The 19,493-nt window shown below is 41.0% G+C and overlaps 1 protein-coding gene across 7 annotated transcripts in view; it reads right to left on the reverse strand.

Moving 5' to 3' along the window:
* LOC100746477 (protein sprint) overlaps window positions 1-19,493 on the reverse strand; it is a 162,305-nt gene that overhangs the window by 69,420 nt on the left and 73,392 nt on the right. Inside the window, exon 1 of one of the 7 annotated variants that reach the window (XM_012384482.3) lies at window positions 13,514-19,487. The exons of the other annotated variants lie outside the window; for them this stretch is intronic. Within the exon in view, the coding sequence (XP_012239905.1) occupies window positions 13,514-13,572 (59 nt within the window). The 5' untranslated portion in view covers window positions 13,573-19,487. Of the gene's footprint in view, window positions 1-13,513; window positions 19,488-19,493 lie in introns of those variants that run through there. 7 annotated transcript variants of the gene reach the window in all.

A 19,493-nucleotide genomic window follows, 5' to 3' on the forward strand; every position in this document is an offset into this window, starting at 1 on the left:
GGTAAAATTTTCAGAAAAATGTCATTCGCGAAGATCAGACGGAAATGTTTCTCGATGGTAATTTGTCACGCCGGAAGCATTAAAAAATCGCTGCGATACGTTATTTATTAGGTAGCAGTCGGTCGACACCGGCTGATTATCTCGTGGTACAGCCACCATTTCCTCTTTAATGGCACGTACAGTTTTCCATGATTTACGACACGAAGAACTTCCGTGGAAGGAAGCTGTTCCAGCATGGGAATCGCAATTGGACCGTGGTTAGAGGCAATCGTTGCCTCGCATATCGTCTGCAGAGGAAATCGGACGCTGCGCTATATAATACTCGTGAAACTGACGTGGACGACTGCGTTTCTAGCTGCGCTTCACTCGTTTCTGCTCTTGAACGTGTAAAGCGCAATTGAAAAAGAGCCACCGAGTGAAAGTGGAAATGATTTGAAGATGCATCGATCAGGATGTACACGAGAGATTGGATATTCGATTAAATATATTTTCGCTTCATTCATTCGATTAATTTACTACCTGTTTTCAATTTACTCCGGTCGATCGTTTAAATTGAAATTCCAGCATTATATAAATATTTTTTTTCCAAACATTTAATATTCTGTCTTCTCTACAGATTTTTATGAAATGTGAAGGTGGAAAATTGCATGGAATATACGTAGTGTGGAAGTACAGTGGTCGTCACAATATTTAGTAGATGAAACAACTTTCTATCTAGACTCCATCTTTTTATCAGAAAAATATGAATTTGTACTGTTAGACGTAATCCTGTTTTCCAACATTACGATGTGCTTCCATATCGGCTATCTTCTAAACTGCCTTTTGTTCGCCGCTATACTGTTACTCCGTACGATGATTATTTGTAAACGTAAACTGGTCATAATACAGACAATACAAGCTGCTCTTTCGCAGTTTAAGGAAGTGTAACAATCTTAAGTTGTTACTCGAATAATCAAGATTCTACTCTACGACTGATAAAGCGATCTCGTATATTTGACCAACGGTATAGATCCCCGCAATCCTTCTACAAAGGAACGAATCTTCCCAAACCAATACACCTAATCACAACCCGATACGATACGATATACCTTTCAAAGACACCCTCCCTCCAATCTCTAAAGAAGTCGACAATCCTCGTAAAGCTGAAAGAGGGACACAAGAGGTACGGTCGAAACATTGATTCCACGTGGATTCTTCAAGGACGGACTTACACAGATCACCGGGAAGCGATCCTCTGGAAAGGGGGGTGCAGTGGATTAAGCGAATGGCTGTAAAAGGGCCACGCAACGTTCGAAAAAACCGGGGGTGATAGTGGCGGAAGAGATTTGTGGCGGGTTGGTTTACCGCCGTGAAAGAACCATCGCCACTTTTCGTCTCTTCTTATGGAAAAAGCGATCGCGACTTACGACGTATGCGTATACGTGTAAGAGAAAAAGAAGAAGAAAGAGAAGAGGAAGAGACTTGGTTGAGAGAAGAAATACGAGCTCACGACTGGCGAGAAGAAACTTCGATCGTTTTCACGGAGAAAAAGTTTATTGTTCGCGTATCGTGAGCTGAAGGATGATCCTCGGACTACGATGGCGTATAGCGTTCCTGTGTTTGTTTTAGGACGAGACATTAAGCCCTGTGTGTGCTTCCAGTGGACGGCCAGGGTTAATGATTCTTGATGGAGGAAAAGGGCGAGGAAATTTGACGAGTGCAAAGAAGCTTTGAATTAAGGCGTTTAGTTCAGCTGTTTCGTCTGCGATGGGGCGCAGCGATGATGATGATACCGGTAGTGTTTCGTTGGAATCTTGTGATAAAATTTAACGACGTAACGCGTCCTACGATTATATCGTTGTAATCTTTTATTACTACTCATACATATTATATTGTAATAATTTCTAATCGGAGAAGAATTAAAGTTTGATAAAATTGAACGAGGTAACGAACATAGAAATTTCAATTTTCGATGAAGTTGCGTAGGAACCTTGACAAGTGGATATTTTGGACACTGCTTTAATATATCTGCAAAATTTTGAATTCCAATTTCTAAGAAATTTAATCGCCGATACAAATATAGAAAATCTGTATGTTCGGTACTCAAAATATTTAGACGCGTAAACTCTGATCTATTAATCAAAAAATGCTTCTATATATCTTGCGAAAATTTCTAAAAATTCCAAGTATCGGAAACTAATTTCGTTCAAAGCCCATTTATTTCTATACGATTCACATCTCGTATAGGACGCTATAAAAAAGCGATTTTCTTTCGACAGAAACGCGGTTCAGGTATCGTTCGATCTACCCTCGTTCAACCCTTACGCGGTAAGAAAAATCGGATCGTAAAAGTGGTTGTTAAATACAAGATTCAGCTTCATTCCTCGAGAATCGTGTAACGATCAAACAAGCAACACTCGTAAAAATCCCAATGGAAAACGATCGGAGAGAGAAAATACACGTTTCTCACCCTTCGTTCAGTGGTGGAACCTTGTACTTGGAAAATCATGGAAGTGGTCACGGGCTCAGGTGCACAGACCAGAATTTCTCGCTGGAACTTCCTAAAGTTTCTTCGGAAGTTGTCGGCTGCTTCATCGTACCTATATTTCATGAATTATGCCGAGTAACTCCGGCCAAAGATCGTATATTTCTTCTTTTGAAGATCCTGAAATATTTGACGTTGTTGAACGAAGTTAAGCTAGGGAAGTTTGGCGAAAGAAGTTCGCTTTTCTGGTAGATATTCGAGTTTAGCCTGTTGAGGATTGAATTTTATATATTGTAAAATATCGTTGATGCAAATTCGATGGTATAAAACGAAACGTTCGATAAAATTTGGTATAAACGTAAGAAATACATTTTCAGACGAAGAAATTGCTCGCTATCAGAGTTTTCAACGTAGTGTCTACTACTCCAACGAGTTCAATCGATTTCTACTTCCATCGCGAGATTTCTTCACAGATTCGACAATAATACTTGTAACGAAAGGTAACTACGGCTAATAATAAGAATAAAAATTCATGAAACTTGTAGCGAATACTAAATTCTAATGAAAATAAATTTCCACGATATAGTCTTTGTACTTGATTAAAAAATATCCAATTAAATAAAAAATATCCGAAAATATCTACGCAACTTTTGAGAGACCATAAACGAAACTGCTCGTTTCCCCATGGTGAGTTCCTTCGGTCACAACGTAGCCCGGTTTTTCCGCTCTGAGAGGCGCGATTGTCCCCTCAGGGACGGCGCAAAAGGTTTCCGCGGGATGAGAATTATAATCGCGAGCCGAGTAATCACCTTTGCACCCTGTTTCACCTCCCGCTTGCCAGGCGGTCGAATATGCAAAATACTTTGTCGAGGTCGTAGTTTTCTAAACAATTTGGGAAACTGGCGAGGCCAGACACTCTGGGTACAATTGAAACGAGACGTTCCAGTAATGAATTATGTCCCTCTAAAGGGGGTGAGAAGGGGTTCCAGGACATGGAGAAAGGTTTGAATAGCGCATAGGCGGAAGGGGTGGAAGCGTGAATTGGGATTAATTCTTGGGGTTGGATGAATGAACGACGGCTTCGAGGATTGCCGCAGGTTAATGTTAATTGTCGAGCATAAAGTGCTTGCTGTTTGTCGTTCCATTCGCTACTCGATAATAGCCCTTTGCACGATCGTATCCTTTATTTCGCTTTTGTTGCGTGCTGTTCTGGTTTTTTAGAAAGTTACGTGGAACTTTCTGTTGGATCGAGCCACTATTCGTTTCTTGAAAATCTGACGAATAAAATTGTATCTAACGATTTATGCAAAGGTAATCAATTATTAGAGTTGTTCTTGCAAATTTTTTGAGGTAGAAATAAAAAAAAATTGTAGTGCAATTTGTATAGGTATTTTTCAATCCCAGTTAGCCCCGAATACAAAACATATTTACGGCACAGACGAACAAACAATTCCTATTTCTCTGTATTCCATGGTGGATTAAATAAAACGAAATATGCGTTATGCGGCGGATAAAACGCACGGGATGAATATTTTTGCATACGTAACACGGAGAATTTACATTATCCTCGAATAAAATAGTTCAGCTGCGGAAACTCTCAGGAACGAGTTCTATTTTCTGGCTCTCGGTTTATTGAACCAAAAGTGTGATTCATAAGTGGCCTGGAAGGAAGACGAAAAATAAGAAAAACGAGGCGTCGAACCTTCCGCCTGTAAATAAACGAGAGACCATGGCGGCTGCACTCGAAAAGAAATCAACACGAAACAATTTGCACCTTGTAATCGTGGTAACGGTGTTGGTAATTAGCGTGCCTTCTTATGCACCGGAGGAAACGTTCCGTTGCAGTACGAAACGGTCATTTACAACCGCGTGTCTGCAATTCAATAATTTTCTCCGGATGGTTTAACACACTCTGTGCTTTTGTTTCAACCGTTTCGAAACGTTTCCTGATTTTATCTCGCTATCGAGACAGTCGCTGCACGTGGAACATCGGTCGGCGTAGTCGTTTTTCGACAATTTTTCCTTCCTCCAGTAAATTACCCATGTAAAACGACAGACCTCGCTATTATCAACGTCACATTCGTCGATAAGAAACATATTCAAATATAGCACGGAAGAACGTATTAATAAAAATATTTCAACCATTCCAATAACATCGAGCGAAACTAATTTTCATTTTCTTGCTTCCAATCTGTTCTTCTCGCGGAAAATCATCCATGGCCCAATCTCAGTTGGTATCGAGCGAGAAATTCTCTACCAGACAAACGGTGCAATTTTCATCAGAATATTAAAACGACATAATTTTCAAGGAGCAACAGGATTCGAAGGATGATCGACGAGCATGGCACGCAATCGGAAGCCAATCACCCGAGCCACGGCCAGCTACTCCATGATAAATGCCGAGCTTCATCGTTCAACCCGGCGACAATTGGCAGCGGTGGACGACTTCGTCTAGCTTCCTCCGCTTATATCAGCGCGCCCGTATCCGTCGAACAATTTGTTGTCTGCCAGCCAGGCCATTTTCCATCGCTCCACCCTCTTATCCGTCATATCTGAAGCTTCGTCTCTGTCAAATTCCGTGCTCTCGAGCGACCGCAGACTTTCGTAGCACAGTGAAACAGAGGGAGTAGAATCCCGTTTCCCGGAAATCACGTCACGTACGCGCTGGTCCCAGCCTTTCGCGTCTCTTTTGATTGCTTTTTGAATCGGAATGCTGATGTTCCTTCGTGTACCGAAGATGGAACACGTTAGTTACTTCGCTTCTTCGTGGGGTTCATTTCTGGAATTATGAAGCGGTTTCGGTGCTGCAGACGTATTTCACGAATAGTCGAGGATTATTTATTAGCGTTAATCGATTGGTAGTTTTGAAATTGCAAAAGTTTGTTTCAGCTTGTTGAGGTTTGAGAGCGATGAAGCCAGATTCTTGATAATCGAAATCAAGGAATCTTCAGGAAATGGAATTCATCAGTTTGACTTCCGGGCATGTAACTCTGATTATTCGTACAAGAGCCAATCCATCAAACCCGATCAAACCCGATCAAACTCGATCAAACCTAACTAATATTAAAATCAGGGAATCTTCAGAAATGCTATTAAATTAGCTTCCAAATGTGTATAGCCAAGCTCAAAAGACTATATATTGCTTTCCGTAATCCCAAATTGTCTACAACGTCCTCAAACTTTCTGAAACTTTCCAAACCAGAGTATAAAATTCTATCTCACGGACAAAAATCCTGGGTAACGACACAACTTCTGGTATCCATAGAACGTTTGTCCAACCGTATCAGAATAAGTATTTCGAACGGTCGTACACACTCGCAAACACCCTCGGAGCGTGGATGGTGCTTCTAGGGGCAGGTAGCGGCGCGCTGCGTTTCTGGAATAATTTAATTAGTAAGCGTACGAAGTGAAGTGCCAAGTCTTATCCCGTGGGCTTAATAGCTGGCTCTTCCCCGCTTCTGACTTCGCCTCCCGCGGGACGTACCTTTGCCCGGGAACTCGTCTGCGTTAGAAACACGCACCACGAATCCCCCGTAGGTCGAACGAGATCATGAAACCGGGACCTAGCATCTTGCTAGCCACCCGAGGACGTCGTTTAATGAATTAATTAAGCATTATTTTGTTTAACTGCGAGACCTGCTGACAGTTCGTCTTTCTCATCGGCAAATGGTCGCACGTTTTACGACCGTTTCATTGGGGGCTCTGTTTTATGGCTCCTTCATGATATCCGTTCTTTCGGTGATCTTTTATCTTCTTTTCTTGGGATTTGTTGCTCTCGTTAAATACTGCGACTTCCTGTATCTGTAGATAATTACTGTGATTTGTTGTGAAGTACGCGTGATTGTAATAAACAACGATACGCAAATTGCAACTTCTACATCGAACATTTTCGGTATTATTTTTTTAACTCTAACGATGCGATCGTGACACTCGTATCGTGCAGTATGCCATACAAAACGCTTTGTATAACGTATACAGTGGCAACGAAAAGTACACACCGCTTTCTCCAACAAAGTATTTATTCTTTTATTAGATTTTACACTCCATTTCCATCAAATATCAATAATCATACGTAGCGTCGTTAGTATCAAATTTTTGTAATCCTTTGAAAATACGAGATTTATTACAGTTGGATCTAATTAACCATTATACCATAAAGTATGAACGCAGTGATGTACAAATACGTTTTATGGCCACTACTTGGTACATTTAGAATAAGTTTTCTCAAGTGTTATACATATTTTGTAATCTTACTCTGTAAAAATATTACAATTCTGATCATTTTCTCGATGCTTTGTATCAATTGTCTCGCTCGGTATGAAGCTAACGAATGCTCTAACAACATCTATGAGTAGAAGCGTAATATGCTCTATTATCGAATGACAACGTTCGTCGAGTATGAAAGAGAAATCCGAGAGGTTTCACTTGGACGAAATCGCGCAGAGATTCTTTTGCAACGCCGTCAATTTGGTAGTTCCAGCGATTTTCTGGTTTCTGGCGGTACACCCTCGCCGTTTCCGGCGATTCTATAACAGTGGGAGCAGGAAGAGAACTTTTATATCGCAGCAAATTGCTCGAGGCCAGTCGTTCTTCTTCCCCCGCTGTCCGATGGTTACTTTTTAATTAAAAGTTTCGCCTTTAAAGCCACGGCCAGACGAGACCCCAGTCGGCAAAGGGACAAATTGCATCGGGTTGTATCCGCGTGCGTACGCTCGCTGTCGCGCGACACCGAACCGCGAGACAATCGAATGGAAAACAAGTCGAGCACGCATCGAACGACTGCACGTGAAAGCTTTCCTTTGTCACTGCTCGTCCGCGGCTGTATGCGAAACGTAATGGCGAAGTAAATGAATTTTTTTAAACGTCGCGTCGGGAATAGATTTTGTTTCTTCCTTCTTTTTCCTTTTAATACGAGTCGTCGACTAATATCACACGATAATATTAATCTACACTTCGTAGAGATTATGAAACTATTTAAATCGTCGATCATTCGTTATGCTCATAAATCACGGTGTTAACATATAGATTTACAGAGGTAGATGATAATACAGACCATAAGGACAGATGTAAGTAGGTGTATGCACAGTTGATAGAGTTTAGATTATGTCACGATTGTTGTTCTGTCTTGTTGAAGTAACTACTTGAAGAAAAACTTTACATCCTTATTTATGTATATGTGTGACCTGGTGTTTGCTATTATGCAGAAATATTCTAAATAAGGAGCGGTGTATATTATTGTATCCTTGAATATACATTATGTTTTGAGTTGCAAGGTCTAACAACAAAGGAACTAATAAACAGATTTCTATTTATGTTTCCTGTAACCTCTAGCTCAAGCTATAAAGTTAGCTTCTTTGGTGATGTCCTTTTGCTATAAAAATATGAACGTGCTCCCTATCATTCCATTGTCTAGTAACACTAAGAGAGTAAAGATCTGAATCAGCATAAATTTATACTTATATCTTTAATTAATTCAATATACTTTTCTATTACAAATTCATCCACTCGTTCCTCAATCAGTCAACCTCAACCTCAACCTCAACATGTCGTTCTGTTATTTTCTACGTATTTTGTTTATGTTTAAGTTCGTGTTTTATGCAAACTCTGTAAATGGAACCTCGATAGACGAACGGAAATAAAATATTTATACAGGGTAGTTGGTAACTGGTGGTACAAGCGGAAAGGGGGTGATTCTACGCGAAAAAAGAAATCGAAAATATAAAATAAAAATATAGAATAAAAAAAATCACCCCCTTTCCGCTTGTACCACCAGTTACCAACCACCCTGTATATATAGATAAATCAAAAGATATGCAGCGATCTTCATCTTTAGCGCTAACTATATTCGAGATCACTATTCTGCATAGAATATAGAGTATTAGTAAATTAAAATTACAAGAAGGTAATGTAACAATGTTAGAGTAGTAGTAGGCAATTGTACAATAGCAGATTAGTACTAGCACGATAATAGTAAAGTAGTACTATCGTAGCAATAGTACTACGACAATAGTAAAGTGGTACTATAATAGTAATAGACCAACATTAAACCACTGAATTACAGTTAATATACCACATCATGGTAACCATTCCTCGTGCTTCATCTTGCGTCCACTGCATGTGAACCGCTAGATGCCTAAGTGTCACAGTACACCCACTATTCCATTACGCTCATTCATCGCATTCCACGGTCCCTTTATCTCTCTCCAGCAATTCCAATTCAATCTCCTGTCTACGTAACAATCTCACGAATAGAACTATCTAAAAACTGCAAACCCATTCTTTTTTCCTTCGCCTCTATATATCTACGCAGCCACAGTCTCCTTTAATTCTCTCGTAATCCCTGGTATCATCTTATCTTCTCCATTAAACACGTCGGGCTACGCACACATATACGCGTTATCTTTGCACGGAAAAGATCCAGTTAGCCACCATCTCAGCCCGCTGAACTTTTGCAACAAGAAGAGTACTACAAGCGGCATTAAAGGACCATTAAGAAAATTAGAAAAAAAATTAATTTTAAAGGATTACTCGTTTCTTTGTTCTGCAAACTAATTGTCACTGGGAAATTCGGATACATCTACGGGGTGTCTCGTGTAACTAGATGGATTATAGGTTTAAAGCGATAGAGAATAGTAGAATAGCGGAGCAATTAATTAGGAAATGTAGTGACAAAAATTGTGAGAAAAATGTCTCGACCAGCTGAGAACAAAGAGAATAAAGTTAACAGGAAATTCGATACAAGTAATAACTAAGGATAAAAGAATTAATTTTTAATTTTCTATTAATAATCTATAGACGCTAGAGTCCGGATTTTATCCACACAAAGGGCCATTCTTTTTGCTTGCCTCTCAACGAGAACACGTTTTAGTTAAATCAAGGGAAGAGGAGATCGAAGGAAGTCTTGTTTGGACCCACTACCAAAGGACGAGCAACAGCAAAAAAAGGACGGTCTGAACGATACTCTTCTGCGACTGGTCGACAAGAAGGGGCCCGTCTTCCTTTTACGACGTGGCTCCGCTCGGCGACACGCGGCCATTAACATATTCTTCATCCTGCGACAGAAGCTCTCACGGAGCTTCTTGTCAACCGATTTCGAGAATGGAACGTCCGGGTTCTTTGTGCGTGTTCCGTGCACTGGTTCGGCGATCGGTGGCGACCATTTTTGGCGAACGATCGGTAGAAGAATGGGTAGAAGGTGTACCACGTGGGAGGACGTTGAATTTATTGGATCTCGATATTGCTAAACTTTCTCTACCGAATCGTAGAAACTCTCACGCAACGAACGTGTTAAACGGAAATTTTCGTACAGAGTGAAATTACAACTTGGCTAACTAGGAAATCAAACGGAATAAAAACAAGAAGAGAACAAAACCACGAAATAGACTTCTTCCAAAGAGGAGCCTGCTCGAAATCAGTGGTAATCACCCACGCGAGGATCCAAAACGAGCTGTACACACGTACACACACAGAGCACCGCGATTTGAAAACAACGGGTGCACAGCATCCCGAAGCAACAGCCTGGTAATTGCGTTCACGAAACCGCGAACAGGCAAGAACATCGGCGAGAACGGTCGTTTGTCAGTGGCAAATAGAACAGTTGATCTCATCGAGGCCCTCTAACGAGGCCTCGTTATTGCAGTTCGCGTGCACACGCGTCGATCTTTCTACCAAGCGTTTTCGATCGCCTAATTAAAACGAACTTCTCGTTTCGAGACTTAATCTCTACCACTGAGAACCAATAAAGGGCAAACGGAATCGTTCCTTCCCTTTCCATTCACCTCTTTTCTTTTTTTCGTTAGTCTCTTTTCCTCTGATTCGCGAGGAACGCGATCGATCGCAAACGCCGCCGGATGTCCGACATCCGGGGACAATTTATATCGACGATAAATTCCTACCCTCTTTCATTAGTGGCCTTTGCACGCCAGATTTACAGCTATCTCTCGCGCTATGAACAGTGTTCCGTGTTTCGCGGTCGATCGTATTTTTCGCCAGGCATTTTAACTGTACCTGCAGGGGACGAAGGCGCGGGAGGTGACAGTTTCGGTTGATTCGAATTAGTTTCGTCGTTAGCGATAGCGATAATTAACGGCGAGCGGCCGAAACGTTGCAATTCGAAGAATTTCTCTGATGTTTTGCTATGGAGAATATACCTCGGCTCTTTTGTCATGATATTTTAGGAAAGGAAGGACACGCACGTGTCTAGTACATAGGAATTTCGATTTGATTAGAGTTAGTTTCTGATTAAAAACTAGTGGGAGCGATTGAAACGAGACGAAAGATACATTTCAATCAATACGACGACGCTTTGGAAACTGGACGTATCTGCGGTTCGTAGAATAATATTGGAAATTCTGCTAATCGACTGTAATTGTAGAATACCAAAAACCAAGAAGCTTGGAAAATTTCAGAAAAATTTCAAGATAGGGAAACTGAAAGGTATATTCAAATTCACGAAGAAGGTGTCATTTCGTTTCACAGAGAAATCAGCAGCTGACTGTACAATCGATATAGACGTCGTAAAAGCAGACTTCCAAAAAGAAGCGCGAAGAATGTGCACCGCGGCAATTTCAGCGACACCCCGGGTGTAGCCCGTTCGACTTTCCATGCCGAAACTTCTCTCCATTTTCGGCGCGTGCGGCTCGATTTATCACCGTTGAGTTAAATTTCGATCGACCTCTATAACCGTGAACTTGCGATCGCGCCAAGACTCGACGCCCCGCGCCATTCAATTTAAATCCTCGTCCGATCAACTCCAACCTCGATGCTCCTCTATAAACGGAGGGATACACGTCTACGTATATATCGTCGATATCGTCAGACAACATCTGTGACAGCCAGAACGAGCTTCAAGCTCGATCTGTTATCGCCTTGGTAGGCTATGATCCGCCCTCTTACGTGAAAGTTGTAAAAGAGACGAAGAAAACAGATTGCGATGGCGCGCGTGGATGTTTATTGAAATATAAAGGATTTATGTCTCTCTCTCTCTCTCTTTCTTTTTCTTTCTCTTCGTAATAAGTTTGCGTGACGACGGAGTTTCAGGTTTTGAATTTAGAGAAGTTTGCTATGGATAGCTGAGAAGGGTGAGAGCTAAAGATTTTCACTGACGCGAGACAAAAATCGTGGCTTAAAACACGTAAATTAATTTTTCTGTGAATAATTTTGGAAACAGAACATTTTTACTTTCTCATTAAAGGATATTCAAAATCGACCAATATTACAACCTGTTTTCTATTGTAGTAATTTCAAATAAATATGAATATCTAGATGGAACTTTAGATAGAAAGAAGCTGAGAGTGGATGAACAAATCTTTGAGAAAAAGAAGACGTATTTAAATGGGACTGTAATTGATTTTTAATATTTTTTAAAAGATCATTAATATTTTCTTGGAAACATAGAGCGCGTATTTAGAAGGGAATAAATCAACGAGAAATAGAAATACGATGCTTGGATGTTTGGAGAAGAGTTGGGAAATACAGATGCAACTTCGATCGACGTTTCTCCCAATGACAGACGATATTCAAATGAGACATTCGATGCAAACTGAACAAGATCAAAAGGGAATTGAATCGAATGCTAAAATTTAACTCTTCTGGATCTGGTACTATGGAGATACATGAAACGTCTAGTTTGTGCCTCTTGAGATTCAAGATCTCTCATTGTATTGAAATGGCAGACAGATCCTTGACAGATTTATCACTTATTTCTGTGTCACTACGAGTATCGTTTCAATCACAGAATCGTGTTACTATTTTATCATCTTGTAGATCATCAATTAACAAAACAAACAATATTTGGTTCGCGATATGACTACAAGAAATTGCAGAAATCTGAAATAATGGAATTAATTAGTCTTTTAAATTAAAAAATTCTTTTAAAAAACTATATGTACGACTAAATCTTGGTTTTAAAAAACGATATTTTATGTGTAACAATTTAATAACGTATTCGAGATTTTCTCTTCTACACAAGAAATTTAATAACTTCTTGTTCGATTGAAGATTCAAATATGCAGCGGAAGATTCGTACGTCTCTATCGGATTTCCTTGAGAAAATTTTCTCAAGAAAATTCACCGACGAAGACTCTACACCACCGAGCTACCTTCCTCCCTTATCCTTCTGAATTATTCTGGAGAGTAATCGGAGGAAATGAAATCTACCAGCTCCAGTTACCGACGTCAGAAGTTCGTATTAATTATGACTCGTAATTGTCAATCGACGTTCTGTTGGTTTCTACGAGCACTAGGGGTAGTTGGGAAAGGGCTGAGATAAGTCATGAATCTCCATTAATAGAAGAGGGATTTTGAAGTGAAATTTCACATTAATATACCAGAAACTTAGTCAAGTCGACCATATTAATTTCTATGTCAAACGAACGAAAACGATTCATCGAGCACGAACGAAGAAAATTCATCGAGCACGAGCGAAAATAAGTATAAAAATATCGTCGATATTATCGGTATATAATCTAACATTTTACGTTCGTAATATTCTTACGTGGGAAGTTCAAGAAAGTTCAGCGTCTCTTACGTAATTCCATAACCTTCAGCTACAACCTTTAACTTTAACCTTTATCTTTTTAATCTTATCGATACTCGAGCGACTATAATCATGTACTATACAGAGTGTTCTAAATTCTTCCAGTCAAACCTTCGCAAAAATCGCGGTAATAAAACAAAAATTCGCAAAGTCTTACCTAATGATATTTGGTCGTCCGAAAAGTGTCTTTCTTTTACAGACACGTCTTTTACAACGACGCATCTTCATACAAACACGAAACCTAATCTATCGAACTTTGTAATCTTTATCTTGATAAAACAAAATGGATCATACGTAATTCGATAAAATAATATAAAACGGAAAATGTTGTGCATCCACTATTTCCTTATAAAACGAAAGAAACTTTTCGGACCATCTAATATATAGTTAAGAGATAAATTCAATTATATTCCATATATGAAAATTTCGAAAAGTCCGGTTTAACGTAATACCATAAAACGTAAAAACATCACCCCACCCTCTCAAAAAAGCCCAACGTTCCTTCGACTCACCTGAGAATATGTTGATTGGTAGACTGCAGCAGGATCGTAGTATACTTGGTGATCAGCATTTTTCCTCTCGCAAATGCCTCGAGGAAATCCACTAGCCGAATCGTTAGAAGTAAAACCGAGCTAATTCGCGTACAGCCGTGTAACACGAAGCTGCGATAGTCTCCGCGCGACAACGACGACAGTCGAGAGAGGGGTCTCGCACTCGTTTCGCATAAATCGCGGTCTAGGAAAATCGAGCAAAGCGAATGAAGAGCCCGTGGATGCCGCGGAAATTCTTCCGGCTATATTTAACGTTTCCAGCAGGCACAAAGCGATCCGGCTGCATCCTTCTTTTCTCCTTCTTTTCGAGGTTCCAGCGAAAACCTTGACGTCATTCGGCCGTCGATCTTGCCCGTGGTCAAGTCACCGGTTTCGCGCCTCCTCCGCAACGATCGTCGCTGTGTTTGCTTCGGCTTTCGCTTTGTTTGTGCTGCACGTCGTCGACGAGGCGTGGTTTCGAGGCTGAGTGAGTTGCCGGATTGATTGGGTGTCTGCTTTTGGCGAGGGTGTTGATTCAAATCGCGTCACTTCGTGGTCTCTCGCGTTTCCTTTCGAGAATACGTGCACAAGTGTTTGTGCGATTGATTGGAAGTTTTGCTAGCTTCGCAAATATTGAAGTTACGATCGGTGCTTATTTTAAGTATGATTAATGTGGCTTCTTGGCGATGAAATATCGTTCCACTCGATCGATGCGTTCATAACGCTGATTAGAATTTCCGTAGAAATATTACAGATATACGATCGATGTTAATTTCAACTGTAATTTCCGTCATTTATCGGTGATTCGATGAAACATCTTTTTAATAAATTGTTTAAAAATTCTACCAGTGTTTGTGGTAATTGAAATTTTTATCGGAAGGTTGGAATTACGATTAGTGATCGTTTTGGATACGATCGATACTCGATCGATAGTGGTTCGACGTATATTTGCCGCTTCAATTGATTATTTATAGCATTGATTGAAATCTTCGTAGAAGTATCGAAGTCACGATCAATGTTAATTATAAGTATGATCAACGTCGACCGTTGGCAATTCGGCGAAACACTTCTTTTAGCTCGAAGCTTTGCGCTTTATGATTTCATTTCTAGAAAGTTAATAACTTCGTTGAGAAATCTGCAGCTTGGTAAGTTTTAACATAGGAACCTTGTTCGCGATTAATATCTACGCTTCGTTATCTTCGCAATATTTATTAACTTGTCTTAAACTGCTATCGATCTATTCCTTTCCTTAAAACAGGTTACTTTTCACAGCATCCGTAGCAACAGATCTTGATTCGAGCAATCTTGCCTTCTAAATTAAACTTCCTGTACAATCAACTTACAAAGTTGTTCTTTACGCGAGAACAAGATCCTCACGATTACTCGCAACACCCACTTTAATCATTAAATTTATTCAGAAAGATAAGTCATTTGACGTAAATCTCATCTTCTGACCAAGCTTCCTCTTCCTTGTCAATTTCAACTTCTTACTCTGCTCTTTCTCACCAATTCTTCAAAACTTTTCGTACCCACGACGATTACGTCGAAGTCTTGAAAAGTCAATTTTTTCAGTTCCTCCAGTTTCCACCTTCGACCCAGCGCGATAGTGAACGTAACAATCACGTCTCTGTCAACCGTGTTCGACCGAAACACGCAGCTGTCGCAAGAAAGAAGCTTCGAGTCAGGTGTGCTGTACCCTCTTTACTCTCTAACTGTCCAGGTCGAGGAGCTCGCGAACGGGTCCCAAGGTTTTGCCTCGTGTTTACCAGCCTGACAGATAGCGACAGGTGCAACGATCACAGATTGGCTTTCTTCGTTTGAGAACGGACACCATGGCGCCGTTTCGATTCTATTCTCGCGTGTCGTCCTTAGAGTTTCAGCTAAAACGTCGTCGAATCTTGGTTGACGTTGGTCAGCGTTGTTGCACGACTTTTCCTTCGATTTAGTCGCGTTTATTCGTTGGAGATAGGATTTTCACTGTGATTTATTCTCGCTCAACTATTAATCGAGTTTAATATCGCGTCTCCAACAGGATCTTCAGCTCTAGTTTTATTCTTCAGTGCCACTAAGTCGTCGAGATTTTCGTGAAGTAGTTGGCAATGCTACATGATTTATTCTCTGATTTATGTCTCGTTCATTCAACTTCGAAATTTTCACGCGATCTCGAATTTCTTGAATTTACGTAGTCCTTTTGATATCCGCCATTTGATGCAGCTTGTCGATCTCGAAGTTAGACTCTGTTTTCATATCTTCGATGTATCTTCATCAAAACTGTCGATTTTTTTCACGTTGGTCAACGACCTTTCACGACTTTTCAAATGTCTTCAGTGGTTTTCTTTCGCATCGACGATGTCACGCAATATATTTTTGAATTTACTTTCATACATACACCGATCTAGCTTCACTCTCGATCCTCCATTCGATCGTGAATTTCGATTTTCCTGTTAAACGTTCAGCGTGTAAACGCTTCTTAGCGTTTCGCCAAAGTACCGTGGTGCGTTGCTTGACGTTGGTCAGGGATCCCACGACTTGCCCTTCGATTTATCCACCGATCGAGCTTCGCGTCGAGTCTGCCGTGCGATCTTGAAAGATCGGTCAACGTTCCTGCGACCTTGTCGGCCTCGAGGTCCGGTCGATTATTCTTTATTGCGACTCGTCGAACGATCGAGGGCCGCGCCACCGTTTCTGGAATACGATTTCGTGGAAATCGTGTTGTCGATCGAGTCGAATCACCAATGGTCGTGTATTTTTAGCGCCACTCTGCCAGAGATCGCGACGGTCAACTTGTTCAATGATGCAGAGAATCACGGGACTCTGTGAGATTCCGAAACGTAACACGATCGACTTGCCTCGTTCAGGGAATTGATTCTGTCTAAGACGTTCAGTGTATTCTCAACTGCATTCCGTTTTGAAGCTCGTATCGATTATTAGATTGTCTGCTGATCAGAAACTTCTTTGAATCTTGTGATTGAAGATGACAATTTTAAATAAATTTATATATTTTAAATCTTGTAAGTTTATAAGTAAAATACGATAACGTATTTTTGGTTGATCATTGCTTCGATGAATTATTCGAGCTTTTTGATCTTCTAAGATTTATTTACCAATAGCTTCACTTTTCGTCGTACGATCTTTTCTGCTACGCTACGCGTCGACATTCTTAGATTTTCCAAGACGAAGTTGGCTTAGATTGCACAGGAAGATCCTGATTATTCTAGCGATTCTCGGCTCGGTCGTTTGGGATTCAGGGTTTGACAAGGAGGTCAGCTTGATCAACTCGTTGTCTCAGAGAATCATAGCGATGTTACGCATCTATGCACCGAGATCTTGATTATTAAACGAGACCAATTTAGTAGACGCGACAGAAGTGTCTTCTTTGTTTCATAAAATCGTCTGAATGGAGTTCTGTTCGAGGAAATCATTGAGCCGTAACGGAGGATCGCAAGCGCGCGTGCCACGTTAAAAACAAAATTCCGAAAATTTTAGCAGTCCGAAAGTAATCGTAGGACACGTGCGTTGTAACGTTACGCGGAAGTCGATCACCAAAGATTCCAATTATTCGAAGAATTCAGTCCAATCAAGTTACTCGACGTTGGAAAGATCGTACAAACGTGCGTTAAATTGTCACAGAAACCTCGATCCTCTAGAATTCGTATTATTCGTAGAATTCACTAGAAAGCAGTTATCAGTAACGTCAAATAATTTCAAACATCCGCGTTAAATTGTTACAAAGGCCTTGGCCTGGAATTTATATCGGAAAATCCAGCTGAGAAGAGAGTTACTGGAAAAATATTATATAATTTGAAAACCGCAGTTATTAAATTGCAGTAAAGTCCTTGATCGCGTAGAATTCGCATTGCTTGAAAAAATTTAGTTGCACGAGAGTCAGGAGAAATGTCAAATAGCTTGAAACATCTACTAAATAACTATTAAATTCTGTATATCAAATTGTCAGAGACCTCGGTTAAAATTTGGATTATTTAAAAAATCCAGCTGCTGCGAATAATTGCAAGCACTAATTATATAGTGTTAAGATCAATTAAAAATTGGAACGTTCGTGATTTTCTTCAAATACTTCCAATACTCGATCACTCGATTAATCACCTGTTTGTCGGTCACGTATCGTTCATTCGAAGCTCTCCGTATCTCGGTTCACCAATGCCGTATTCACATCGTAAATCACACTAAAAGGAGGAAGAATCTACACTCAAGAAGAATATTAAAAAAAGAGAGATATTCGGTCGCAACGATTGGTCTATCGATCGTCCGCTTACACTCACAAATTGGTAACTCAAAGTTCACCAATATATCTTATATCGTACATAATACCGTAGAAAAAACAGTCTGCGTTGAAGAAGAACAGCGAAGAAGCAATTAAAAATGATTCACGAATCTCGACGATCGATCATCTACTCTTGAAACTCACATATTGGCCATTCAAGGTTCACCAAATGTCAGTTCACCGGTCACCATATCCGATGTATCACCACATCAAGAAGAAACAGTCTATGTTGAAGAAAAGTAGCAAAGAAGCCGATCAATGCCAAAATAGTTGACAGATCTGGATGAGCGAGCACAATGATCCGAGGTCTCTGTTGAAGAACAAGGTACTCGCGTGTCAGAGACACTGGCAGGTGGTAGCAAACCGCCTTAAGTAGCATCGACAGGAGCGTGGCTGGTGCCAGTCCTTGTCTGCCAGTTCATTCGGAAGTGATCTGCTCAATAAGCGTCGCTCTGAGGCGCGTTTAATCGGTGTCAACGAAGGACAGGCGAACGATAAACAGTCTTGCGGTGGTTATATCGATGACGTCGCTTCTAGAAACTCCTCCGAGTGCACTTACTTCTCTGTTAACTACACGATCCTCTATCAGAAACGTTTCTCTTCCTCGACGAATTTATCAAATTTATCGACGAATCTCGAAAGAATCGAACCTTTCGGTGACCTCTTCCGGTATCTTGCCCTTCTATCCGAACTCTGAACTCTGTTCGTGGATCGTTCGTGAACTATAGCAAGGTTCGAAGGATCGGAGGCTGGATCACGAGACGAATCGCGTTATCGATCCCTGAGAATCGACAATGGCGACGAGGAGGGATCGGTTGCAGAGCGGAGGAAGCGGATCGAGGGATTTTCGCGAGACCCCAGGTAAATTGAGCTCAGCGTCCACTCTGCTTCGCGTCTCGCCGTCTCGAATTGATTTCATGCTCGATCGCGCTTGAGTCTGGGTCATCCGCGCTAACTTTCCAACTCCGCCGAGTCTTGGAAACGCGTAGTGTCGAAGACGTGGCCATTGTACGCGGTTCGGTTGCGATTTTGGGCCGATCGACGCGCCATTCCTCTCGACCATCGCGGTTAACCTTCGGAAACTATCTGAATTGGGGAACTACCGTGGATCCCGTTTTCCTTCATCGTGAGAATCTTACGTTCGATCGAGACAAGCTTCGACGATATTAGAAAACCTTCAACGAGACACTGTCTAAGAACGTTCGTAGATAATCGACACTCGCACTCGAAGACCTTTCATCTTCACCTAATCACGTCCCACGTCACCAGAGGATGAAACCTCTTCCAAACACTTTCTCCTTCGAATCTTCAAGCTCTTTCCAAGTTTTCCTAGTCCTTTCGCGTTACCACACCTTTTACCTGCGCCATGTTCAAAGAACCATCGATCCACGTTATCCAAGGATCAGACAAAGAATCACCACCCAAGCTTCCTTCGTGAACCTTTTAATTGAAGGTTCACGGTAAAGTTCTCCAGGGATTCATGACACTACGGTCCTCGAGGATCTCGATCATCTCCAATACCTAAAATCTGAAGGATTTGGCATCGATCGTTCTCCAGGATCTCGCTTTCTTGGATTATTTATAGACACGGCGGACAAAGAGGTTCTCGAGCGTGCAGCCCGGCTGCCGGTCGCGAATGGACTGGTTGCACGTTTGTTAAACACTATAGTCGCGGCTGTA

The sequence above is a fragment of the Bombus impatiens genome, unplaced genomic scaffold, assembly GCF_000188095.3.
Source record: "Bombus impatiens unplaced genomic scaffold, BIMP_2.2 scf_0010, whole genome shotgun sequence".
NCBI classification, from domain to species: domain Eukaryota; kingdom Metazoa; phylum Arthropoda; class Insecta; order Hymenoptera; family Apidae; genus Bombus; species Bombus impatiens.